The sequence below is a fragment of the Coloeus monedula genome (assembly GCF_965178545.1).
Source record: "Coloeus monedula genome assembly, chromosome: 1".
NCBI lineage: Eukaryota > Metazoa > Chordata > Aves > Passeriformes > Corvidae > Coloeus > Coloeus monedula.
The window spans coordinates 38,885,570-38,909,611 of NC_138781.1; the positions used below are offsets into that span (position 1 = coordinate 38,885,570).

Here is a 24,042-nt window from a genome sequence, read left to right on the forward strand (position 1 = left end):
GCTTTTCCTGATTGGATTTCAAGTTTGCAGTATCATTAACTCATGGCTGAAAGTTACATGGGTTTTCTATATATTTATATAGAGTGAATTTAAAAATCGTATTAGTATTGGTTAGTTTGCTAACCTGTTAATGATACTGTCATTGGGATGATTTTTGGTGAGTGATGTGTTCTATTCTTCTGACAGGTACAAGCTCAGCAGAGGAGAGTTATTTTCAGCTATTTTACCTTAATTGGAAAAATAGTTGGCTCATCCTAACCTGTAACGACATTTGATTAAAAACCCAATAGAAAATTAAAAAAAAAAAAAAAAAAAAGATAAGTCACTTTTAAGGATGGGAGTGTCAGCTACCTTTGGAAATTGTCTATTCTCACTAATTTGTTGAGAAGGCTATTTGTGTGTACTCTGAGAGTTTTATTTACTGGCCTTCCTGAACTGAGGTCTTGATATAGAAACTTAAATGAAGAAATACCTGTTTGTAATTTTATTTTGAAAGTTCAGGTAGGATTGTCTAGACTGGATGAGAAATTTTCCAACACAGTGTAAATATATTTACATTGTAAACGTACTGGTGTTTGAACATCTTTATTTCACTTAGAGAAATACTTGAAATGCCTTTTAGTAAGAAAAATCAAAGTGAATGAATCTGGAGTGACTGGAAACACATCACTTTTCTTTGTTCTTAGAGAGCTTTTTCCCTACCTTCATGCTCAAAAACCCTGCGATTTGTAGTTAGTGATAGATTTATTTCTCTTATGTTGTTATGTATGTAAAATTGCATCAAGCACGGGTATTAAGGCTGGCAGTTCTTCCAGGTGTTTTGCCATACCACTGTGTGCTATTATGCTGTTTTCATATTTGTACCTAATTAGAAGCAATGTGTTCAGTTCGTGTTCAAAAAATTAATGGTGTAATATTAGGTGCAAACCGCTCATCTGTCTCTGTGTCAGTTTTGCAGTTTCCTAGGCATTTATTTCTGTTACTGCCTGTATGGTTACAGCATAACAAAAGCAAGGTGCAACTCTCAAAACATAGTTATAATCTTGTCACTCTTGCTTCAAAGTATTACTTGTAACAATGCTGAGGTTAAAAGGTTAGAAAATGTATGCTGCTCTCTGTCTCTAAGATGCTTGTTTCTGTGAGGTGTGGTCTCCTCCTTCAGCCTCTATTTATGACATGCAATAGAAAACCTCATGCTAGAACTACTACCAATTAGAATGTTACCACCATCCAATGAAGAAATGTGTATTTTAGACCTTTTCTTGTGAATTTCTTGGATTGCACCTGAAGTTTGTGAGGAAAATGTCTTTCTTTTTTAATGACTAGAACAGCCTCCATGGCAACATACATGAAGTATTATTTAATATCAGTGGTTTCAGGTACTTAAAGTGTGAATTTAGCATGTTTTGGTTTTGTGGTTTTTTTTTTTTTTTTTTTCATGGCAGAAAAAGTTTAAATTTAATTTAAACTAAGAATGTCAGTGATCAGCTGAAGGAGCAAGTTTCTAAGCCATGTGGGACCAGGAGTGATGTTGAGAAAGATGCCTGGATTTCTTGTGCTCCCTGGCAATTCCCTGTTCCCTGCATGCTGTGGTCCTCTGTCAGCAGAACTTAACTGCCACACGTAGGAGTTGTCTTTCAGCTTATTAAGTTGTTGCTAAGTCATCTCTCTTTGGTGGAAATGAGGGAGGAGAAGACACCAAGTGTTGGCTTGTGTGAATGTAATGTGTTTTTCATAAAAGGTGTAAGTGATGTAATGCCCTAACTTGAAACTATTATTGCTTGTCACTTCATGGCTTCATTGTCATTAATGTTTCCTTACATTTGGGATATGCTTCCAAGTAAAAGGGTCATGAAGTAAAGGCATTGGGAAGTTCAAAATTCATCCATGTGAGTTCTTTTGCTTTGCACGGGGAAGTTGCTTAATATCAATTGCCAAATAGGGTTCTGGAGAAAAAGGCCAATAATTTGTTAAGGACTATCTGTTCTTCAAGTTAAGGCATGCAAATTGACCACAAAACTATACTTTATTTAAAAGCACTGCTTAGTCCTCTTGTGGCTCCTAATGTAGATTAAATTTAATGTTCCTAATACTTTGAAAACAAATTAACAAACTTTGGAAAGCCATTGCAAATGCTTGTTTACGCTATCCTTATGCATGTGAATCTGCTGTAGAAAAATCGAAGTTCTATTTTTCTTAAATCTCTTGATAGATTTTTGGGGTTTTTTTAAAGTTTTTCCCTCTTATCACCTTCAAAATATTTGCATCTACTACAGTAAATGTTGGCTAGCTATTGTGACTGACTCGTGTTCTTAATGAGAACAACTTGCAGTGGTATATAAGCCATTTTTAGTGGCTGCTATGTAGTGGGCTGGCAGCTATGCTCTATTACAGTGTAGGTAATTTTGTTTTACTTAAAGCAAACTCTCATCTTAGATTTCTGTTTCTAGTCTATGCATGCCAGAGTTTCAAAACTCAAAGGCAGTGCTTTCAAGTTACTTTACTTTTCTGCCAGCTAATTTTGATAGTTTAGAACTGTGAAAATCAGGAAAGAGTTGCTGTGGGTAGTACAGCATAATTGAGAATATTTTGTTGTTGTTTTGAGTAACCAAATTTTGAGCTGTTAATGGCTAGTTTGTGTAGTTTTGCTGTTAGCACACACAGTGAAATAGGTTAATTCAAATGCAATGATCTTGATTTATTTAGTGAATGGCAAGGAAAGGAGGTTTAATGTAGGTAAAGAAGAAGAGGAAGACATCGAGATAAGACTTTTTTTTCTTTCTATCTTTTATATATCTTTAAGATATGTCCTTCAAGACATACTGTATTTTGTTTAGCAACATGATGTTATCGGTATCAGCATTGGTATGCTGATGGGAAGCAGTATAAAGATGTGAAGCCAAGATACTGGGATGGCCTGTTTCTCTGGTTAGGTGATGTTGACTCTACCTATCTAAAGGGGAGGGGACTCTCTTTGTTGGTTGGCTGATGGATTGTTCTAATTTGTAGCATGTTTTAGGGGGAGTTGATTGGCTGGTAGGTAGGCGATGGGACAGATACATCAGTTTAGGAACATGTGGTAGAGGACAGGAGCAGATTTTTTTTTTCCCCTTAGGTTATGTTATCTTGAAAACTTAAAAGTTGCATATAAACTAGTAATCTTAAAATATTACTTCATCTGTTCTGAGTACAGACTTCCAGCAGAATTCCTACCATTCAGTGCAAGAGAGATGGTAGTGCATCTCTAGTCTGGCAATGTGTTGTCTCCTCTCTTTCAAGTAGCCCTTATCCTCCCCATGGAAGTAAGGAAGTTAGCTCAAGGAGACAGTTGGGTGAAGCCTCAAGAATCTTGTCCTTGTTAGTTTGGGGAAGCTCAAGAGACTTGTTTGCTTTCAATTTTCAGCATAGAAGGGGCATCTTGCCAAGTGTTACACATCATCTTTAACTTTCTGGGGCTGTTTTTTTCAAGCTGGTTTGTAGCTGCTGTTGCCCTTTAATCTAACTTATTTAGGGTATGCATTTCTTGATCTATAGAATTATAATGAAATCAGTACAGCAAATGGATGATAAAGTCCAAAATAAACAGTCCCCACTGTGTTAGCTCAGTGCTGGATAGGTAGACTTATGAAATAGGTGGGATCCTCTATTTTTTCTTCCTTGACAGGGCAAGTGACTTGTGAAGAGACAGAAGCATCCAGATCATGTGGGTTCAAATTTATTACTTTTACAATTGATGTACTACAGGGCTCCTAAATATTTATGATGCGCTGGGTTGTATCTGCGTAGTGAGATTGGCTTCCGTATTCTCACACTGATGAGAACGAGACAGGAGATGGGCATGATAGACACAAACACAGAGGTAGGTCCCAGCTTGATTCTCGAATGGCAGGTTAATTGTAGTAGATTTCCATTTCTTTAATGGATAAAGCACAGTATTTAGGAAAGAGCCCTGTTATCATTCAGTGTAGCACCTCTAGGGCTTATGGAGGGAAAGGGGGCATTATTGAACTGTTTAGTTGTCAGAGGGGGTAGTTTCCTTTCCATGTATGAGTAACCTACTGTATCCCAGTAAGTGCCAGGAGGAAGTGGATTTGTTTTCTTTTGAGGAGTATACCACATTTGAGATTGGTGACACAAGAACTTTCATATTTGTTAGTAGTATTGATTGTCTTTTATTTGTCTTTAATTATAGATCTGTCAATTTGATGCTAGGCAACCAGTTTAGTTTGTTTAAAATTACAGAAATAAATAGGTTCACTAGTTATATTTCTATACCAATTTCCAATAACCTGTTGGAATATGAAGAGGCCGCCAAAAAATGGTGTAGTTGCAGAAATAGTGCATTTGTGAAACTGCCTGGTTTTGCTTACCAATTGTAAATTATACGTCTGTGCTATAAATACATAAATAATTTGGAAATGCAGTCTGATGATGTGTAGGAATTTCTGTCCCCATGTTGGTAGTTGTTAGTCAGTAGACAAATGGCAGGAAGGAAACTGATTTAAAAATAATATAAGGTTATGTTGGCAGACCACAGATTCTACCATCACATCATCTTGTCATTTCAAATAAGACATTGCTAACTGTTAGGTGGGTCAGATTCTCTGTTACTCTTTCCCAATTTGTTTTATTGTTTCTTATGCAGGATATTATTTAATGGGACATGTAAGGTCACATATAAACTGTGATGTTTTAATTCATTTAATTTTTGGTCACAGCCTCAAACTAAAACTATGAGGAGAAAAGAAAAAGATTTGCATACAATGAAAATAATTTTATTGATTACTTAGTTTGGCATTTTCTGTATTTCCATACTGTACATACTAAAGTCTCAGACTTACAGAAACAGCCTCTCTGCAGTCATGTTTGACACTGACAATGTTCCTACATGTATGTAGTGGGACAAGCTTCCTGTACTTTGCAGTAGAGAAGGCTAGGAAGAAGCCACTGGAAAGAAAAACTGAAACCCTTGAGAACTGAGCAGGCTGGATTTATTTTCAATTTTGGAACCAATGCTAAATGGATTAATTTCTCTTGACCCTTTTTATAAGGACTTGCTCCTAAATTGGAGTGATTATTGTTGAACTAAATAGAGCTGTAGCACACTCCTGAGAATATCATAAATCTTCTCCTGACCTCCCTGAGGTCAAAACTGAGATTTTATTTTAAATCTTTGAAGCCTGGTTTAAAAATCAAACTCTGCAGTGAAATTGTTTAAGAGGGTTGGCCTTTTCACCAAGTAATTTAGTAGTAACTTCACAGTAATATTTTGCAGAGACCGAAATACTTCGGGTAAAAGTCCTAAATTTGCAAGTACCCCACGGCATTTCTGTTCCTCTTGTAATAGAAAAAGAACGAGATCTTGGCTGTAGTACCTCTTGGTTGTTGTGTGATCTTATTGCCAAGTATTTTTTTTTATAAATTGGAAAACATAGTCTTTTTTTTTTTTCTTCTCACGAAAAAATCCCCCTGATCAGTCCTCCTTGAGGTCCCATAAATCCCTGCATTACACCTTATCAGCTCCATTATCAGAGCTATTTAGTTATTTAGTTCCTTTTTTAACCTAGTAGGAAAGTAATTCACTGCACCATTTATCCTCCAGTTTAAGCTTTGTGCAATTGTTCAAACCTTCCTAATTTTACCTTAGGCTGATACTTAAGGGAAAAGCTTTCCCAGATGCTAAAACAGAAATTTTGTGCATGAAAATGCAGAGAAGAATGATATTATTTCTAACTCTGTTAGAAATGTGGTGGGATTTGTAAGGGACTTACACTTGTGCAATAATATTGTGACTACCATTTTAAATTGAAGACAGAAAACACAATACTTTCAATGACTTACAAGAAAAATAATATTTACAGTTTTGTACTTGAAAACCATATCCCTGAACATGAACTAGAGGGAGAATTAAGTTCTATTTTTGCAATTTTACCTCTACCTCCTTTGCTCCCTTCCCATGTTTTAACTAAAGCTGGCTGCAGCTTTTTCTCTTGCTGTCTTTTCCCTCTGTCTCTCATTGAGCCTGCAGGAATTTCACCTGATATCAATCCATCATTTTTGTGTTAACACGGAGGAGCAGCTTGGTTGTGTGTAATGACAGTGGACAAAAATTGCTGCTGATACACATAGGCACGTAGTAATTCAGTATATTATCTTTAATTTTCCATGGTTGCCCAGGAGTAGTTGTCTTGTGTTGTGATTTTTTTTTTCTTTCTTTTCCTTTAATTTCCATTCTTTGACTTAAAAATGGGAGGCATCTCACTTTTAAACTACTTTGCCAAAAAAATAGCAATGAAATGGATGGCCCCGGGTATCCTTTTAACTACTTCTGTTTTGTCTATTTGAATTTCTTCCTAATAAGTGTGTAATGTTTTAATGCTTATTTTATAATTGAAAAACCTTTGTAAATTGTGTACACAGGTCTTTGGATTGTATTGTAGCAGGCTTGGCATAGTGGGGTCCTGCCTATGAATGGAATGTCTCAGTGCTGTAGTAATAAAAATAATAATAATAGATTTTGGTAGCTAAAGCATGTGCAGAAGGTGACAGTTTATTTCTAAAATTAGAACTGTGCATTAATATGAAGGTTTTGAAGCGATGTTTAGACCAAAGGATTAGCTGCATTTTGTTTTGTTGGTTTTCACTCTGTTCATCAGCACTCCTATGTTAAGACAGCTTGCTTAAAGATCTGTAGAGCAAAATTTCTTTGGATGGGGGATTTTGGAGGTGTTTGTTTTCAATGGCTAAGATAGATGAGCTGTCCTGCTTCTTTGTAGAGGTGGCACCTGCCTTCCCCAGTGATCCAGTATTTCTGGGGTGCTTTTCCAATCTCTCCACCAGATTCAGTCTAACAATATAAGTGAACAAATTCAGTGTGGACCCACCCAGTGGGCTACAAGGAAAGGAAGTGTATTTACCCTGAGGTCAGGAGGAGTGAGGTGGGTTTGAAGGGAAAATCAAGGTGCAGCAGAACTTCAGGTGAGAATGATATGCTGCCTGCCTGGCAGCCAAAACTTCTAATGTGTTTTGGGCTTGCATCTTTGGAGAAAAAGAAAAAAAAAAAAGGGGGCAGGGGGGGAAGGAGCAAAGGGACCTTCTAACATTTAGCTATTTCCTAAAGCTGCCTAGTAAGTCCATAACTAAGATGCACTTCTATGTTCTGCCATTAAGTGTTTCTTACTAGAAAACAAAGCAACAGCAAAAAAATTGATATTGCTATCAGTTTGTAAAGGTGCAGTTTTACTTTAGAGATCATTAGATTCTCTGCCACCCTGAAATTCCCATGTACCGTTAGTATGTTGTTTGTTTTCTGATCTATGTCCCTTGGAAAAGGTCATGTCTGCGGTGTTTTTAGAATTTATATTTATTTTCCTCAAGTGTGCAGCTTCCAAACAGCTTAACTACTTTCATCAGACTCTTCGTGTTTAGGGTGAAATAGCCTCAAAAATAGCAATAGGGATATGGAGTAGTTGGTGTATGAGTTCGTGGGTTTGTTACTTGCAATTTTAACTGAAACATACTGTAGGTTTTCATTAGGTGTTATTTCCTTTATCATACCATGGAATTGCCTTTCTTCTCATCACCCTGATGAATAGCAGTCTCTGGCACTTCTAAACTACTTTGCTAAATTAGTTAGCTTTTAAAAGGAATATGTGCTGCTTTGGTACATCAGGGTATTAACCTAGTGTTTGTAGCATCAACTATTTTGATTTATCACTGCAGTGATCTGCTATTGTGTGTCTTCTGTATCTCAAAGAAGAGGAATTAAACTATTTGCCAGTCTGAATTTTCACTGAAAGGAGCACTTAAATTATCATTCGGTCAAACTCCTAGAAAGGACTGGGTAGTTTCCAAATGAACTAGCATGTTTACATAAACAACAGACTCTGAGTCAGTCTTCTGGAAAGTACCATCGCTGTGTTCCCAGGGATTTTTATACATTAGCGGTATGTGGTGAACACCAAGAAGTCCTGCCTTCCCTCCGTGGCATAGGCATATTTTGAGTGATTTGCCCAGGGTGCCAGGGCAGAGGAGGAAGCTGAGTTTGTGTGAGCAAAATATCGGGGTGGTATCATGTATTGCAGACCTGTGATGGAGGTTGTCTCTGGCTGGCTTAATACAAAACAGTCACATGCTGGGTGTTCTTGCAGACTGTCATTTCAGCTTTTTCCATATGTGAAAGTGCATGTGTGTGTCTTCTCCATGAACACTGAATCTCTGAGATGGAGTTCTGTGTTTACAGTTTCTCAGTACTGCAAGGCATCTGCAGCTAATTTACCTAGGCATTGTTCTGCTCCCCAGCCTCTGCTCTAGGTGTTTCTAATTTACCTGTTGGATTTTTAAGTTGAGAAAGAATATGGCACCTGCCAGCAAAGAGAGGCAGGGCAAGATCAGGTTTTTCCAAAGCAGCATAAGGCTGGTTGGGACTTGGCCCATGCAGGACTTTGAGCTTGGTCTCGCTTGTGCTGAGACTTTATCCCTGCCTTGCGTCTACCAGGAGGTAATGCCTTGCATTTTCCTGCTTCTAGACTTGGAAAATTAGATATTCCTTGAACAATACCTTGCCACTGGGAGGTTTCCCAAGGAGTGTTTCTGTCATAACATCTGTCTGGGGGATAAGCCAGCATCATTGGGAATGATCAGGATAAGTTGTTACAGTAGGTGCAGTGTGTCTTCACTGAGTATATCACTGTTTTTCCAAGAGAGATCTCAGTTGCACTGCAGTGTAACACATGCTGCTTGATAGGATAATAATGGGTTGGGATCTTTTCAGTTTTCTTTTGGATGTCATTTTTCACTCTGAATTGCTGGTCTTTTACTCATTTCTTTCTTTGGAAGTGAAGAGGTTGTGGGCTGCTGAGTTAATACAGAAACTCTCGTCTTGCAGTGGAAACTATTTCTATTTAATTGGTTAAAATTGCCTTCCCAGTGGTCATATGTTGGACAGCTTCAAAATGTAGTATTAGTAGATCTAGACACTTAATTTGAGCACTGGTGGCACATATCAGGCAAGGTGACAGCTGTGCCAGTGAGCCTTGTGTCCATGCATCAGTGAATTTCTTTTCAAAGCAGATAATTGCAAGGATTTTAAACAAAGAATGTGATCTTTAACCTGTGACAGTTTCTGTATCTCCACCAAAAGTTAATGCCACTGTTCTTACACTGTGGTCAAGTATTGTCACTTTTCTATTATGCACTAGGTCTTCATGAGCTGTTTGATATTACTAGTCCTAAGTTAAATCTAAGCAGTATCATACTTGAAGCTGACTTGCATCTTCCTCTTTCAGTCTTTCTTTTATAAGAAATCAATGTTAATGTCTAAAAGTTGGACATGCACAGCTGTTTTACTCTGTTAATTGAATTATGAAAAGCTTAAAAGGAAAGCTTAGTACATCATTGTTAAAGCCTACTGATGTCTTACAGAGATGTTGCACTCTTAATATGGCAGTATATTACTTGTGTGCAGTGATAGCTCTAATTGGAAACCTAATAGGATACAAGAGATTTCTAGGACTATTACTAATGATAATATATTTTTTAAGTCTGTGGGATTTTTTTATTGACAGTCCTTTGGGCTGAAGCTGGAAATAAAATGCGAAATGTTGAAATATTTCTCGTTGGTTCAGAGGGCTGTATTCAGTGCTAATCGCACATCACATTTCTTGAGTGCTGAAGTGCTCCCCATTGGCAGTTCTGGTGATATAAATTCCAACACTGAATCGGTGCTAACAAAGCTCAAGTACCTGTTCCCGTTCAGTAGCTCCATCTTTAGGGGAGGGAGGGGAGGATGATTGCCGGTGCAACTTGCAGTAATGACAGTGTGTCAGGAGGTTGCTAATAGGTACATAAAGAGGTGATTCCTTGGAGCAGTGGCTAAGGGTGCCCCAGAGAGTCCTTTTCAGTAAGTTTGCACAGTTAAGTTGGTGTCTTTCCAGAGGTAGAGCTTCCTGTCGAAATACAACACTTTTCCAGTCTAATGCACAAGTGGTAGCTGGAGAGTACTGACTGCCCAAATATATAGACCTGCACAGGACAGGGACAAGTCATTAAGGTGGAGTGGAATGCCAGGAGTGTTCAGGATGGAATGGCTTTTACTTTAATTTAATACTGATCTTGAGCTGTGCTGGGTTTTGTGTTCTGGAGAGAAAAATCTTTCCCTTGTGGCTGGTGCATCATTTGCAGAGAATGTGTCTTCCTTTACTGCTTTCTTAGGTGCTTTCCTTTCCCTGGAAGCATGCTTTTAGTCATAACTTCATGATTGTTGAATTACCTAGCACCAGCATATTTGTGAAATTTTATTACTAGGTTAATCTGAAAAAACCCCAAAACATTAGGTTTGATAACAGAATTAATTCCCTTTCTCTCTCTGGATTCCCCTGCTGTCGAGAACATGTTCACCGGTATTGGGAAAAGCAGGGGAAAAAAAAGTGTCTCTGATCACTGTTATTATGACAATTTATGTTCTTGCAATTGTATTTCTATTTGTTACATTGTTATTAACACTTAGTGATTACTCTGGTTCCTTGCACATTAATCAAATGCATATTGTCATGTGTATATTGAATTTATTGTATTGCCTTCCCTCTCAAGTAATGCTGCTCTGTGATTGTTGTAATATGAAAAGAGCCTGTTTTTTTCCTTCTGTCTTAGAGGAGCCTTGTTAAAAGAAGGGGGAAAGAAGAGCAAGGCTAGTTTTCATTGTATTAGGAACATTAAGATCCATCCCCTTCAGAAGAAGGGGAGAAGAGATTTCTGAAACCATGGTATGTCCATGATGGAAAAAGCTGTGTCACCACCTCCTGTTATGCAAACGGTTTTTCCAGCTCTGGCATCTTACAAATAAGATACTACCATAGCAGTACAGAAGGGAAGAGGCAGCAGTGGAGTCCTACACCATTAATGGCTTTACAGGTTGAGCTGTACTTAGAATACTCAGTGACATATGGCACGCTACAGAGTGCAAGTGTCTGAGGATATAAGTAAAACTAATTTTAACAAGCAGACATTTGATCTTTGCAACACCTTTAGTTTGTACTGCTCGTAGTGAGCTGCTGGCAGGTTAGGCAGTCTCAAATTAGGCAGAGCTAATTTGAGAAAGTGCTGTTTTAATTTGACACAGTGATTTTAATTCCCCCTAAAAAAGGCAGTTCCACAATGCAAGCAGTATCAACAAGGTAAGATCATGTGGCCTCATCTTAGAAATCAGTGCAGCAAAATTATAAAAATGTAGAAAATTTTGACATTTAAGAGCGTCATCATTAATTTGGCTTCTTCAATTATACTATGAGACTTTGTTTAACAATAGTGCAGGATATATTTTAATTTAAAGAACAAACAAGATTTTAAAAATGAACAAAAATCCTTAATTTGTTTAGTATAGTCTTTAATGTGATAGTTTTATTAAGACTGAGGTGGAAGAGCCATTTCTGAAATACAGTAGGAAATTGTTCTTTGAAACTTAGCTCTTGTGTTGTATTGATAGTGTAGTATGTTTAGGAGTAGTTCTGGGCAATGCTGCTCTTGTATCTGTCGAGAGAGAGAAGATGGAACCATACCCCACCTCTAGTTTCTCAGCTTTGCTAAACAGGCTGGAACGCTGATAACTTCAGGTAAGACCTCTGAGTGTTTGAGAGCATTCAATCTTCTTTTAATCCCAGTCTCTACTTCAGGTGGTGTATGAAGAGTAAGACTGAAATATTTCTTCTATATCATACTTGAAGAATGTAAGAAGTCATATTTATTTGAGCTGTGGTAGTATTTCTAAATGATTTTGGTTTTTATCTCTTAGCGCTGGCCCCAAAGGTGATAACATCTACGAATGGAGATCGACCATTCTAGGACCTCCAGGTTCAGTCTATGAGGGAGGTGTTTTCTTCCTTGACATCACGTTTACACCAGAATACCCCTTCAAGCCTCCAAAGGTAAGAGATCTGTAGCTACTATCTTAAGTCATGAGTGCTAAACATGGATAGCATGCAGTGTTAATGGAATACAGCCCATTTGAAATCCACTCTTAAGAACAAACTTAAGCTCATTTTAGGCATTAAATTAGTTTCTATTAGCTAATGTTAACAGCTTTTCCAGTCCTCTTGATAATTATTTTAGAGCTTGTTTTCTTTTTTCCTGCTTCTGTTTATAAGAAGTCCTAAGCATTTAGTGCAAGCATTGGACAGGACTGAGAAACTGAGAAGTAGATAAACTTGAGAAGAAATACTTCAAATACTTGTTTCTCAAACCACCTAGGTACTGTAAGCATAAGTTACGTGTGTTTTGGCTGCTAAAGTAGTATTTAATTTTTCAGTTTTGTTGGACGCTTGTGTTGTTCACCTATTTGTACAGTAACAAATTTTCTGTAGGTGTGTTATTTGTGAAGCTCTTACATTCCAGTGTTGTTGTGTTCCAGTGCTCTAAGGCAAATACCAGTGTGAGTAAATGTTATCTGGTGGTTCCAATATGTGACCACAGGAAGAGTGTTGGGTTACAAGAGGTGCTTGTGTATACACTTGGTGTTTGTCTTGTATCTGAAAGCATTTATGTGCATGTTTAACTTTCTACTTAAAAGTTGTTTGATTGATGAGATACATGCCAATGACTGCACCATCTTTTCAGGCTTTGGTCTAGTCTGCAGCAGAAAGGACTTCTTCAGGCCATCGGTCCATCTCAGCAGAGCAATGCTAATTGCTTACGCAAGACAAATTAATACAAGCTTGCCAAATTAAGGAAACTGTTTGCCTGTTCTTGCTCACATAATTTCAGGGTTTCGGTCGTACCAACAGGTCCTTCAATTCTACCCCTAAGATAGTGTTCCGGTTCACAAACAGCGTGGTCTACCTTGGGACATCTCTAGTGCTTTCCTGCTGACATCTGTCCATCTCTTTTTGGAGATTCTCTGGCAACACAGATGGTTCTCTCATGTTAGAATTCAATTCACTTTAGAGTAGGGTTGTTGTTGTTTAATTTGCTGAATAATTTGTTGTCCAACCAACTGTACGCAATTTATTGTGTTGTGAGCCCAGTGAGCATTTAAAGAGAGATCTTTTGCTTTCCCATGTGTGCGTTGTTACACCTTTGCTTTCTATGCTACAGGTCAGGCTTGTTCATCATAGAATCATGGAATGGTTTGGGTTGGAAGGGGCCTTAAAGATCATCTGTTCCAAACTACTTGCTGTGGGAAGGTATGCCTTCCACTAGACCACGTTGTTCAAAGCTCTGTCCAACGTGGCCTTGAACATTTCCAGGGATGGAGCATCCACAACTTTTCTGGGCAGCCTGTTCCAGTGCCTCACCACCCTCACAATAAAGGATTTACTCCTAATATCCCCTCTAAATTAACCCTTTTTCATTTTAAGGCTATGACTCCTTGTCTGTGCCCTTGTAAAAAGTCTCTCTCCAGCTCTCCTGTAGGCCCGTTTTGGTACTGGAAGGCTGCTCTAAGGTCTCTCTAGAACCTTCTCTTCTTCAGGCTGAACAAGCCCAACTCTCTCAACCTCTCTTTGTATGAGAGGTGCTCCAGCCCTTTGATTGTCTTGATGGCCCTCCTCTGGACTCACTCCAACAGGTCCACATCCTTCTCATGTTGGGGGCCCCAGAGCTGGATGCAGTGCTCCAGGTGGGATCTCACAAGTGATTTTGATTGCCCAGATACAGATGCAAGGATCTTACACATGGCGTTGCTGAACTTCATGAGTTCACAGGCCCACCTCTCTCTGTTCCTCCTAGGCTACCTGTCTTGCTTCCACTTTCTGTACCGTTCCTTTGTGTGTTTGAGTTTGTCCAGGAGCTCCTTGTTCATCCATGCAGGCCCCTTCCCCTTCTCTGAAAGATGGATCCCACCAGTGCCCAGCAGACCAGGTTTCCCAAAGCAAGTCCCATGGTCTTGCTTTCCCAAAGCAAGCCCGGTCAAACCCCCGGCTGTGGCACCAGTCCCATAACCATTTGTCGGTTTGCTAGATTTGACTAGCCCTTTTTGAACCCTTTCCCTTTGACCAGGAGGATTGATGAAAAAAATACCCATGCACCAGAGTCCTTTCCTTAACTCTCAGGACTGCCTTATTTGGCTTCAGTGTCTTTTCTGTTTCGTGGGTCTTTCCAATCTCAGAGCAGCAAAGTGGTTCTGCAGGGACACCTCAGGCTTTGGGGACAAGTCTCTTCCTGCAGGTCCTTGCTGTGGCAAGCGTCCATTCTTTTGCATTTTTGGCCCCCATCCCATCCGTGTGTGCCAGCGGGAGTTTCTGGCTGTTTGGCCATGGGCTGTAGGTCCAGTGCAGACTGTGCTTGGGACCAGCTGTCTGACTCCTCCTCAGCAGCCCTGATGCCACGCAGGCTTCTCACTGCCTCCTATAGCTCAGCCAGCTGCTGCAGGAGGTCCTCTACCTGGGCAACACCTTTTGCAGGCAGGTCTACTGCCCGTCCTGCCTAGGAGAAAGGTCTTGGCACTGCCTGCAGTCTGAGGTCCACTCTGCAGCCTCTCCCTTCAGCAGCTCCATCTGAGTAGAAGTATGTACCACTGGCAGGGTAGATGGTACAAACTCCCCAGCCAGATGCAGTCCTTGCTCTCAGATGTGTTCCCACCATGCTGCTTCAACAGTCAAGTAGGATGCCTTGCAAGGCCATACTGTAACTACCAGTGCTACTGAGACAGGCAAGTTTCCCAATGCAGAACCAAATAAACAGTTGTGTCATTCCAGCTCAGCCCTGCTTTCTGCTCGGTGCTTCTGACTAGGATACCTTTGTGTTTATCTTCAGATCTAAACCCTCACCCAGATGAAAAGAAGGGTGGGATTAAAAAACCAAACAAATAGGCAACACTTATTGAGGCCTTAAAAGATGAGTTTAATGGTGATTCACTGAATTGTAGCAGTTTCGTTAAAACGGAGTCTTTCATCTAGTGAAGTCCGAGTTGGTTTACAAACCACAATCTGTGTACAGAAGTAAAATACATACAGCTTCAGTCTCATTGAGATGGGATTTAGGAGAAAGCATGGTGGTGCTATAATAGGACACACTTGTTCTGCTTGGGCACTTAAGGTTGAAATGAAGAACCTTCCTTCGAGAACCAAAGCTGCTCCTGTATTAAAATTTACACTAGTGTTAATGGTAATGTGGAAAATATGATTATCATATTGCTCCTGCTTTATTCCTGCTATTTTGTTGATTTCAGATTGTCCAACTGCTTGCAGTAGTGAGTAAATACTGTCTGTGGATCGTGTTTAAGTGGTAGGCTAATGTAATTACAGTAGCCTTCCTGTAAGTGCCTTTTAGGGCAAGAAATAAAGAAACAGCTAGTTGAAACAAAACCCAGTGTATATCAGTTTTGATGGTAAGGACTCACAGAACAGTAGTCATTTTAGAATAGAGTAGAATGTCATTTTAGAAGCCTTGATCTCTGAAAATATTAAGCTCTGTAAGGAAAAAGGACTAGTATCCCTTGAATCTTACTTGGTGAGACCAGTAGAAGAAAACCTCTATGGCTTCTTTAAGTCTTTGGTAACTCCTGTGGGGGCAGTTGCTGCTGTGGTGGCCTGCCTGATCGTGAAGGGCCTGTAGCTGAACACATTTCATAACCTGAAAATGAAATGTCATTAAAGGATTTACTTTCTTAAATAAAATGAGGTGAAAATGGTCATCCTGGCAAGCTTCCAAGCCCTTAGGAATATGTATGAGAGAAGGTGTTGAGGCATAAACACTGACAAATACTGTGTGGTTGATGAGCATCCTAGAGGCGTGTGATGAAGGATATACAGGTGCAGTCTTTGAGGTCTAGCTCTCGCTGAGGGTTCGATTCAGTATGTTGGAGCAAATGTTTTTGGAGAGGATGTTGCTGTAGGAGAGCCAGAAGACTGTGCTAGAAGTGATACTTAGATTCCTGTGAGGATATTAAGAGGGACTGCACTACTGTGCTTGAGGTTGGAGAAATGAAAGATTTAAAAATTTGACTTGGAAATGCGTTGCATGGTACAAGGAACTTCAGTGGAAGAAATCTGATACAGGGACAGATACTCTCTTTCATGTCCTAAATATGTATAATGAAGTTCTTTTGCATTTAACCAAGCATTCTATACAACACCTTGAAAATGTTAATCTGTTCTCTGCTTTTTATGTTTTCTCATTTTGTGTTGTATTCTGGTTTTGCATGTGTTTCAGATAGCAAATGAATCAGGCACGTGCTGGGTGAGCCTGGATTTAGGAGAATCTGATCAACAAGTATAATTAGAATTTAAGAATTCAGTATTTGTACTATTACAACGGGCATTTTCCCAAGAGTTACATTACAGTTGGGTTATATTTCATTTACTGAGGTGGAAACAGTAACTTGTGTTGATCTGGTGTGTGTGCTGTGATCATTTGTATTAATAACCTCTAACCACTTCCTTCCACCCACTCCTATTCTGCTGCTTGTGTAAATTAACCTCTACTATCACTTCAGGGTAAGGTTGAGATTAGCTTCTTTTATGTCTTTTGAAAAGCTGTGCTTAACTCTGTATAGTTACTGCATTAATGTAATCTCAGGTGGGACATTTCCAAAGAACTGTTCAGTTACACTATATTTTTCTGTTATTCCACATGCTGTTCTCTTCACTACCTTCTAAGTAACTCAGTTTCTTTTGATTTTGGTCTGAATGTACTAGGTTTATGTGAGAATTTTTTTTCATCTTTAGGGTGTAATGAACATTTACTTTAAATATTTTTGCTTGTTTTCAAGTGGGCCTCCAATTTCTCCCTATTCCAGTTCCATTTGGGTTCCCTGCACTGCTGGCTTTTGTGCCATCAGCAAAAATTGTGAATGGCAAACAGATGGACTGAATGTGTCTAACACCATCCCAGTTCTGAGTTACTGCTAAAGTGAAAACAAATTTAGATTTTTTTCCACAGTGCTTGGTAGAATTCCTCTAACTGGAGAAAACTGCTTTTAGTGCCATAAGGATTATATCTTAAGGTGTGTTAAGGAACCAGGATGTTCTGCAAGTATAAGGCAGTCTTCTTTCATTTTTACTTTCCCCTCATTCATGAAAAATAATTAAAAAGTAAGTCTTACTCTTAAAGGCAAACAGCATTCATGCTTTGTTATCAGTTATTAGTCAACTGGACTGAGAGACTGTCTACACAGTATTTAGCTTTTGTGCTGAGATTCAGGATTAACAACTTTCTGTCTTTACAAATTAGACCTGTTGACCTCTGTTTATTTGGTCCTTATTGTATTAACTTGGAAATACTCCATGCTTCCCCTTCTGGAAGTGTTTAATCTGTCAAAATTGTTACCTCGCTTACAGTTAGAAACCTTCTTGGAAGGAGACCAAAGGTGCAGGTCAAACACAGAAACACTGAGCAAGCAGCAGGGCTGGGCTGAGGGCTGCTCAGGAACCCAGGGCAGAGCCACTGCCAGCAACCGCAAATGCCACGAACGTGCCCTGAACAGTGTGGGCTGGGGCAGGTGCGGCAGAGGCAGATCCGCCCACTGCTCAGGCTGCTGCACGTGGACTTCCACATGACTGCCGGGAGTAATTGCTGCCTTTCCTCGGAAGATTAGATGATCTGGGAAGCAAAGGTCATTTAGGTTTCTTGTCTGCTATACCTCTAAGGCTCCCTAGGTAGAAAGCATCAGGAGTTCTTGGTTTTGGAGTGACAGCTTGTTGCAGAAGGTGTGGGAGGGTGACACATCTCTGCTCTCTTGCAGTCATTTTGCTATTTCCCCCATAATGTGCAAACATGCAGGGATTTGGGGTTTCCTTTGTTTGCTTCCTGTTTTAATCCAAAATCCAGGCAGCTCACAAGAAACAAAGCACAAAATCTCCCCAAGCATGCAGTGTGGGTGTCTCCTGTGTGACAAGTAACCGCTTTTGCAAGTTCAAAAATAGCCCGTGTGCTCTGTGCATCGGGAGCATTCTTGGAAACACTGCATGGATTCAGTGCACAGGGACATGCCAGTCACCAGGGTTCTGTAGCTGTGTCACCCCACACTTGGGTGTCACTTGGGTGTCACTTGGGCCTGCTGCCCAAGCCTGTGAGAGCGAGGGTTGCAGGCAAATTCTTTGCATCAGAAAGGCAGTAGAAAAAAATGAGGATTGACTGGCAAGTTTTATGTGTGGGCTGGTCCCACCTCTAGAGAAAGCACTAGTGTGTTCTTGTCATACCGCATGCTTACCAAATGTGTTCTGCAAATACTCCTGTGACCTATAAACAGACAATAGAATTTCTAGGTGAGGATAGTTGACAAATTATGAGGATTTAGGATGTGAACCCACCAGCCTTTATTCATGTGCATAATCTTAACCCATGCAAACTGCACCAAATTTGTTCTGAGAATGGCTCCTGGTGCTTGTGTTTCCCTTTCGGGTAACTTCTGTGGCAAGCTGCCTAGCTCAGTCACATCACGAAAATAAGTAAATCTAACTAACATTCCCCTTGATCGCTGAGCCTCTTAGAAGTGATGGAAGCTGTCATTCCAAGTGCCTTGGCCTGTCTGGAGGATTTTAGAAATCCGTGGAAGCCCAGAAAGAGAAAAATGCTGGTGTTAAGGCCCCGGGCCCTTTTTTCACTGGGAACAAAAAGGCAAAAATTAATTTAAGAAAAAAAAAAAGTGGGGGGAAAAAAAAAATTAAACCCACCAGAGCCTGGGTTTTTGCATTGACCGTGGAAGTTGGCTCCTGAGACTTACTCGGTTTTGTTCTAAATCCGGCTCTTTTTTGTTTCCGCCGCGAGAGGGCGGCGGCGGCCCGGGGAGCCCGGCGTGGGTCAGCCCGGGACCCGGCTCGGCCGGCGCGCCCGGGCGCTGCTTCACTCCCTCGCTTGGTACTCCTGTGCTGTCCCTCCCCACAGCCTGTGGCACGCCGGCACACCTGCTCACACCCCTCTCTTGCAGGTAACGTTCCGGACAAGGATCTACCACTGTAACATTAACAGCCAAGGCGTCATCTGCCTGGACATTTTAAAAGACAACTGGAGTCCAGCATTAACCATTTCTAAAGTACTTCTCTCCATCTGCTCCCTCCTCACAGACTGTAACCCCGGTAAGTCCACCTGCCGCCTTGCACTCCTCCCAGCACCTAAAAAACGTGGCCCTCCTCATCCCATTGGTATGGCCAGCTTGGCTCCAGCCTCCAGCACATTTCTCTCTCCCGAGCAGTCAGAGAGGTGCTGGAGGGGGATATACCCTACCAGCCTGCTGTTTGCTGCTTCTCAGGCCATGGGGAAACAAGCACGTGAAAACTCCTTCCCCTTCCAAACCCAGTCTCCACTGGTCTGTAGGGCTACAGTAATTCAGTAATGGAGCTTGAAGACCCATGAACACAGTTCCAAAAACAGGGGGGTTGGCCTTTTACTTTCCATCGTCCATATAAAACCAGTGACCAACTATGCCACAAGTGGTCATCACTGCTGCTCTAACCCACCCACTGTCCACACTAGTTAAGAGGAATATGTCTTAATTTCCAAGTTCATTTTACAGGTTGCATTTTTATGTGTCTAACAATGAGAGGCCAGATTTCACACTGTAGTAAACTTGTTGGGAAAATTAAACCCCTTCTTGAGATGTGATCTTTCCTTGAAGGCAGCTTTATATTGTTACAAGTACACTTAGCATGATCATCTCAGGCACTCTTAGAAGGAATAAAACAAACCTGAAATGCATGAATTGGTGAAAACCCTCAGTGCTGTGTCTTAAACATCTTAAAACTTTATTGGCATTTCACTCTATTAAGTTACAGATTAGTACATCACCATAAAAACACAAAAGTAGAGAAGATACAGATTATCAATTCAGTATGTTTAGATTGTTACAGTGTACCTTACCTATGTGTTTGCCTCCTATTAAATTCACACTTGAGCTTTATTTACAAGTTTTTATTCGGTAACTTGTCTGAATACGCGGTGTGTTTCCTTTTCAGCTGACCCCCTGGTTGGAAGCATTGCCACTCAGTATATGACTAACAGAGCAGAGCATGACAGAATGGCCAGACAATGGACCAAAAGATATGCTACATAAATTGGATTTTTGTCAAACTCTTACATTATTTGTCTGTGATGGAAAGAGCTGCTTATGATTTTGAAGGGGTGGGGGGAGGGAGGGTGCTGGTAAAGAGTAGGGTATTTCTATAACAGATTTTATTCAGTCTTTTATTTCCTAAGATTTTGTTGTTGTAACTTAAGGTATCTTGCTACAGTAGACAGCTAGGATTTGGAATAGCATACTTTAAGACTGTAATTAGTTCAGCAATATTAGCTCACATATAGTACCGAGAAGAATGTAAACTTCTTAGACTTCTTTGGTTTTCCGTTTGCTTGCAATATGTAAAAGATTAAAACAGCTTAATTTTGTACAGGTACATAGGTTGACGTTTATGTAAAAGTCCTTTCAAGACTCTACACACTGTTTTTGCTTTTTGTTTGGGTTTGAGGGATTTATTTTGTTCTGGGTTGAGTTTCTTTTTTTTTCAGGGTTGTTTTTGTTTTTTTTTTTTGTAAAAAGATGTTTGGATTGTTTTTCCCTATGGAGGGCACATTGGTATTTAACAAATCCTTTTTAAAGACTGTCATCTCATGATCTGTGATATGGAGAGGTGGATATATGGCCTCATATATGAAATGAGAAGTAGTTAATGTATTATTTTATAAGCCAATCTATCTTTGTGAAAAGAATAAAGGGTTTAATCAGGACTTACGGTAACCTGTAGTGAAATACCTTAAGCTGTTTAACTGTAAGGTGTGGAATAGGAGTCACTCAGTGGATTGGTTGTATGTTGTGGGCTACTTAAGTCTGCATTTGTTACTGTGCTAATAAAAAGATGTTTAAAAAAAAAAGAAGAAGAAAAGATTTCTGCTTAGTCCCTTGCTTTGTCATTGTCCCTTGCCAGAACCATGTCTCTGTACGCTTTGGAGAATTTCTGCTATGGTGAAGGACAAGGGAGACCTGCAAGTGAGTGCTCTGACTGCTGCTATTTTAGGAAGACAGTTCTAGACAACCATACAATGAATGACAGCGTAAGACCTTCACAACCATTCACTAAGTGTTGTGCAGGGACCTGGCCATGAGGAGGTAACTTCCTAGAGAGTCCATGATAGTTACTTTATAGCTTAAGTTTTCACAGCATTGCCCCTGCAGGACTGGCATGTTGTTTGAAAGTACAACCAGAAAAGTGTAAGCCATCTGGAAGGGAAAGAAGCAGAAGAAAAGAATGTCTTGGTGCTTTTCTGATGGAATGGTCTATTCACACTTGGAAGAGGAGAAGGAATCGTGTCCTGGTAAGCTAACAGACAACACCATAAAAGAGTATAAAGGAGACTTAAATCTGTAGATCCTTTAACTACCTATAAAGATTATCTCCTAGAGACATAGTGTTTACATTGAGGTATGTAGCAACAGGGCAGTTAGTTGTGGATATGGCATTTCTGACCACTCCCTTAAGCTAAAGGCCGGAAGCACAGATTCATTTTCGCATGGCAAGTGCTTCACTTTGCAACATTCTTGTGAGTGCTGTGTGGTCATCTGCGCTCTTGGATTTGGTTTGGTACTTTAAAATAAATTCTGTATATATTTCATTTACATACTTCTCCTCCTTTCTAGATACAGAGCAAATCTAACTTGGTCCAAAGTAATCTGTTAATTAGAGGTGTCCTTTCCTTTGCTGGGTGGCTGTGGGTAGTGGCACCTTACCCTGATCATCTGAACTGCTGTCTTTTGACACAGCACGTGTTTTGGTGTATGAGCTCCCTCAGCTGTTTGCCCATTTGGTATGTAGCTACATCACACCAGGAGCATCTCTGGTAGTCTTTACTGAGTAAAAAGGCTTAATCTCGTAGGTTTTTGCCAGCTTCTTGCTTTGTGCCACCAGGACATGTCAAATTAACTGTTGTACCTGGTGGGGTGACTGATTTGTACAGTGTTGATTCAGCAGGGTAATGGCTTAAGAGGAACAGAGAAAGATGGTTTAGTTTAGTAATTTGTTTTTCTTCTTTATAATAATTTTTCTCCATTACCTTGTGAAGGGACTCCAGTTTTGCAGAAGGTAGGTGATCCCAGTAACCTAGAACAGCATTTGAGTCAGTGGAGCAGTAAGAACAAAATAGGTGTTCTGCCCGTTAGCTACTACATTATACTCTGTACTTTGCTTATTAACCCTATGTAAAACTACTACAGCAAGTTTCATTTTTACTCAGTACCAGCCACTGTGTGCACATTGTTTGCAGAGGAGACACTACATTTTCCATCACTCATCAGTAAAACACTAAGGTATTTAGAAAAACATCAGAATAAGTTTATGAAAGAGAACAGTGGGTGGTGATTTTTTTAATCTGAATGCCTCAAATTATCTAAACTCTAAATTTAGCCAAATCAAAGAAAATGTGTTTGCCTTTATGTAACCTATTTGGAAAAATGGCTGTAGTCATTGAGAAGATCCTTTTTCTCTTGTCTGTCTTAAAACACTGCCGAGTCCTGGGAGGCCAGGGGAGTGAGTGAGCAAGCTACACTTGCACTGCACAGCTCTGGCAGCCTAGAGGTGACATCAGTCTTGGCAGTGTAATGGGCACCGAGTCTACAGCATGCAGAGCTGGACAGGAACCAGTCATCCCCGTTTGTTCCATCTCCAGGCATTTTAAGTTCATTCTGACTTGTCAACCTGCACTCCCTTGGCTCAAGGGTTAGCTTTAGTGATGTGCTGTTAGTAGACATTTTCACTTATTTTGATTGATCCAAGGCTGATTCAAGTCCCTTCCAGAAGCAGGGTTCTGCAGAGCTGAAGAAGAGGAACATGACCCATTCCTTGGTAAGGGGTTGCAGCAAGGAGGTGAACCACTGCTGCTCTGAAGTCACCTCCACTTCCCAAGCATGCAGATACGGAGTCCTCTAGGTAGGGAGAAGCCAGGAGTACACGTGTGTTCGTAGGAAATGAGTGAGGAGGGAGTGTCATCCTGCAGCATCCCCGAGGACAGTGACTATTACTGGCCAGGTGGGGGGAGGTCGTGCTATAGTGCTTACTCAGCTGCAGTGTTGCAATGGAAACAATTGTATGTTCCTAGCAGGGCATTACAAGAGCTTGCTCATTCATAATTGCTGTCTTATCTTACTCCTTGGCCACAGCAATTCAAACTATATTGAGCAAAGCACATAAACAGTTTCGTCTACCTTCATTGTAATGGTAGGGATTCCTGCTTAATTTTTAGTGAAGTGTACTGCTGCTCTGACATTAATAATGCTGACAGACTTTATTAATCAGTATTCAGGAAGAGCAATACTATAAGCTTAATTGTGATCATTAAGCACATTATTTAGCAGTTATGGTATGACAGTGCAAATAGTGCTTGTGGTTTTGCTGATTCACAGTGAAATTCCCAGTATTTGTTCAAAACAGCATTAATTTAGTGGAAAACACAGAAACTGCATACTTCACTCTCTCTCCCTGCTCTTGCCTTCAAATATAAAGACAAGCTAGAATCAATTAGTACAGGAGGTTGTTAGGTGCCAAAACCTGGCCGCTGTCTCTGGGAAAAGTTGTTCATTCTGTCACTATATATCGCCTTTTGTTCAGTTTACTGACAAGCTGACCTGGGACAGCAGATTCCTGCAGCACAGGTTTGCCAGTGTTGGGTCAAATAGAGCACGTGCAGTTGCGCTCCTGCAGCTGGACCATGTGCAGCACATTAAGACTGGGGCCATTTGTACAGGTATTTCTGGATATTTGCCACAGGGATGTCTCCGAAAGGCAGCCTCCACCCTCCTTAGTCCTCGCATGCAGAGTAGTACAGCACTTTATACCAGTTGTTATCTGGCCTAGGGAGGGTGGATTGCTGCAGCTTGGCTGAGCAGCCAGGAAAGTGTGCCCTAAGCAGAGCCCAGCAAGACCTCCTGCGTACAAAATCGATCCATATAATTCTCAGTAAAATTACCACCTATGGGTATGTGACTGATTGGTAGTGGACATGCTGGAAGAAACCCACAGCTATGTTGTCCTTAGGTTGTTGTTCAATCAATGAGTGCTCTGAGGGCATTTCTGGTTTCTACACATGAATTCCGGACCTGAAAGCACTGCTTACTAGACTTTGTTGACA

General features: G+C 40.4%; 1 protein-coding gene across 1 annotated transcript in view; it reads left to right on the forward strand.

The window, feature by feature from the left end:
* LOC309586375 (ubiquitin-conjugating enzyme E2 E1-like) overlaps window positions 1-20,685 on the forward strand; it is a gene marked incomplete at its 5' end in the record, with an annotated part of 43,931 nt that extends 23,246 nt beyond the window's left edge. Inside the window, 3 exon segments of the mRNA XM_082303154.1 lie at window positions 11,789-11,921; window positions 18,860-19,007; window positions 19,884-20,685. Coding sequence (XP_082159280.1) covers window positions 11,789-11,921; window positions 18,860-19,007; window positions 19,884-19,981 — 379 coding nt within the window. The 3' untranslated portion in view covers window positions 19,982-20,685.
* Between the last annotated feature and the right edge of the window lie 3,357 nt (window positions 20,686-24,042).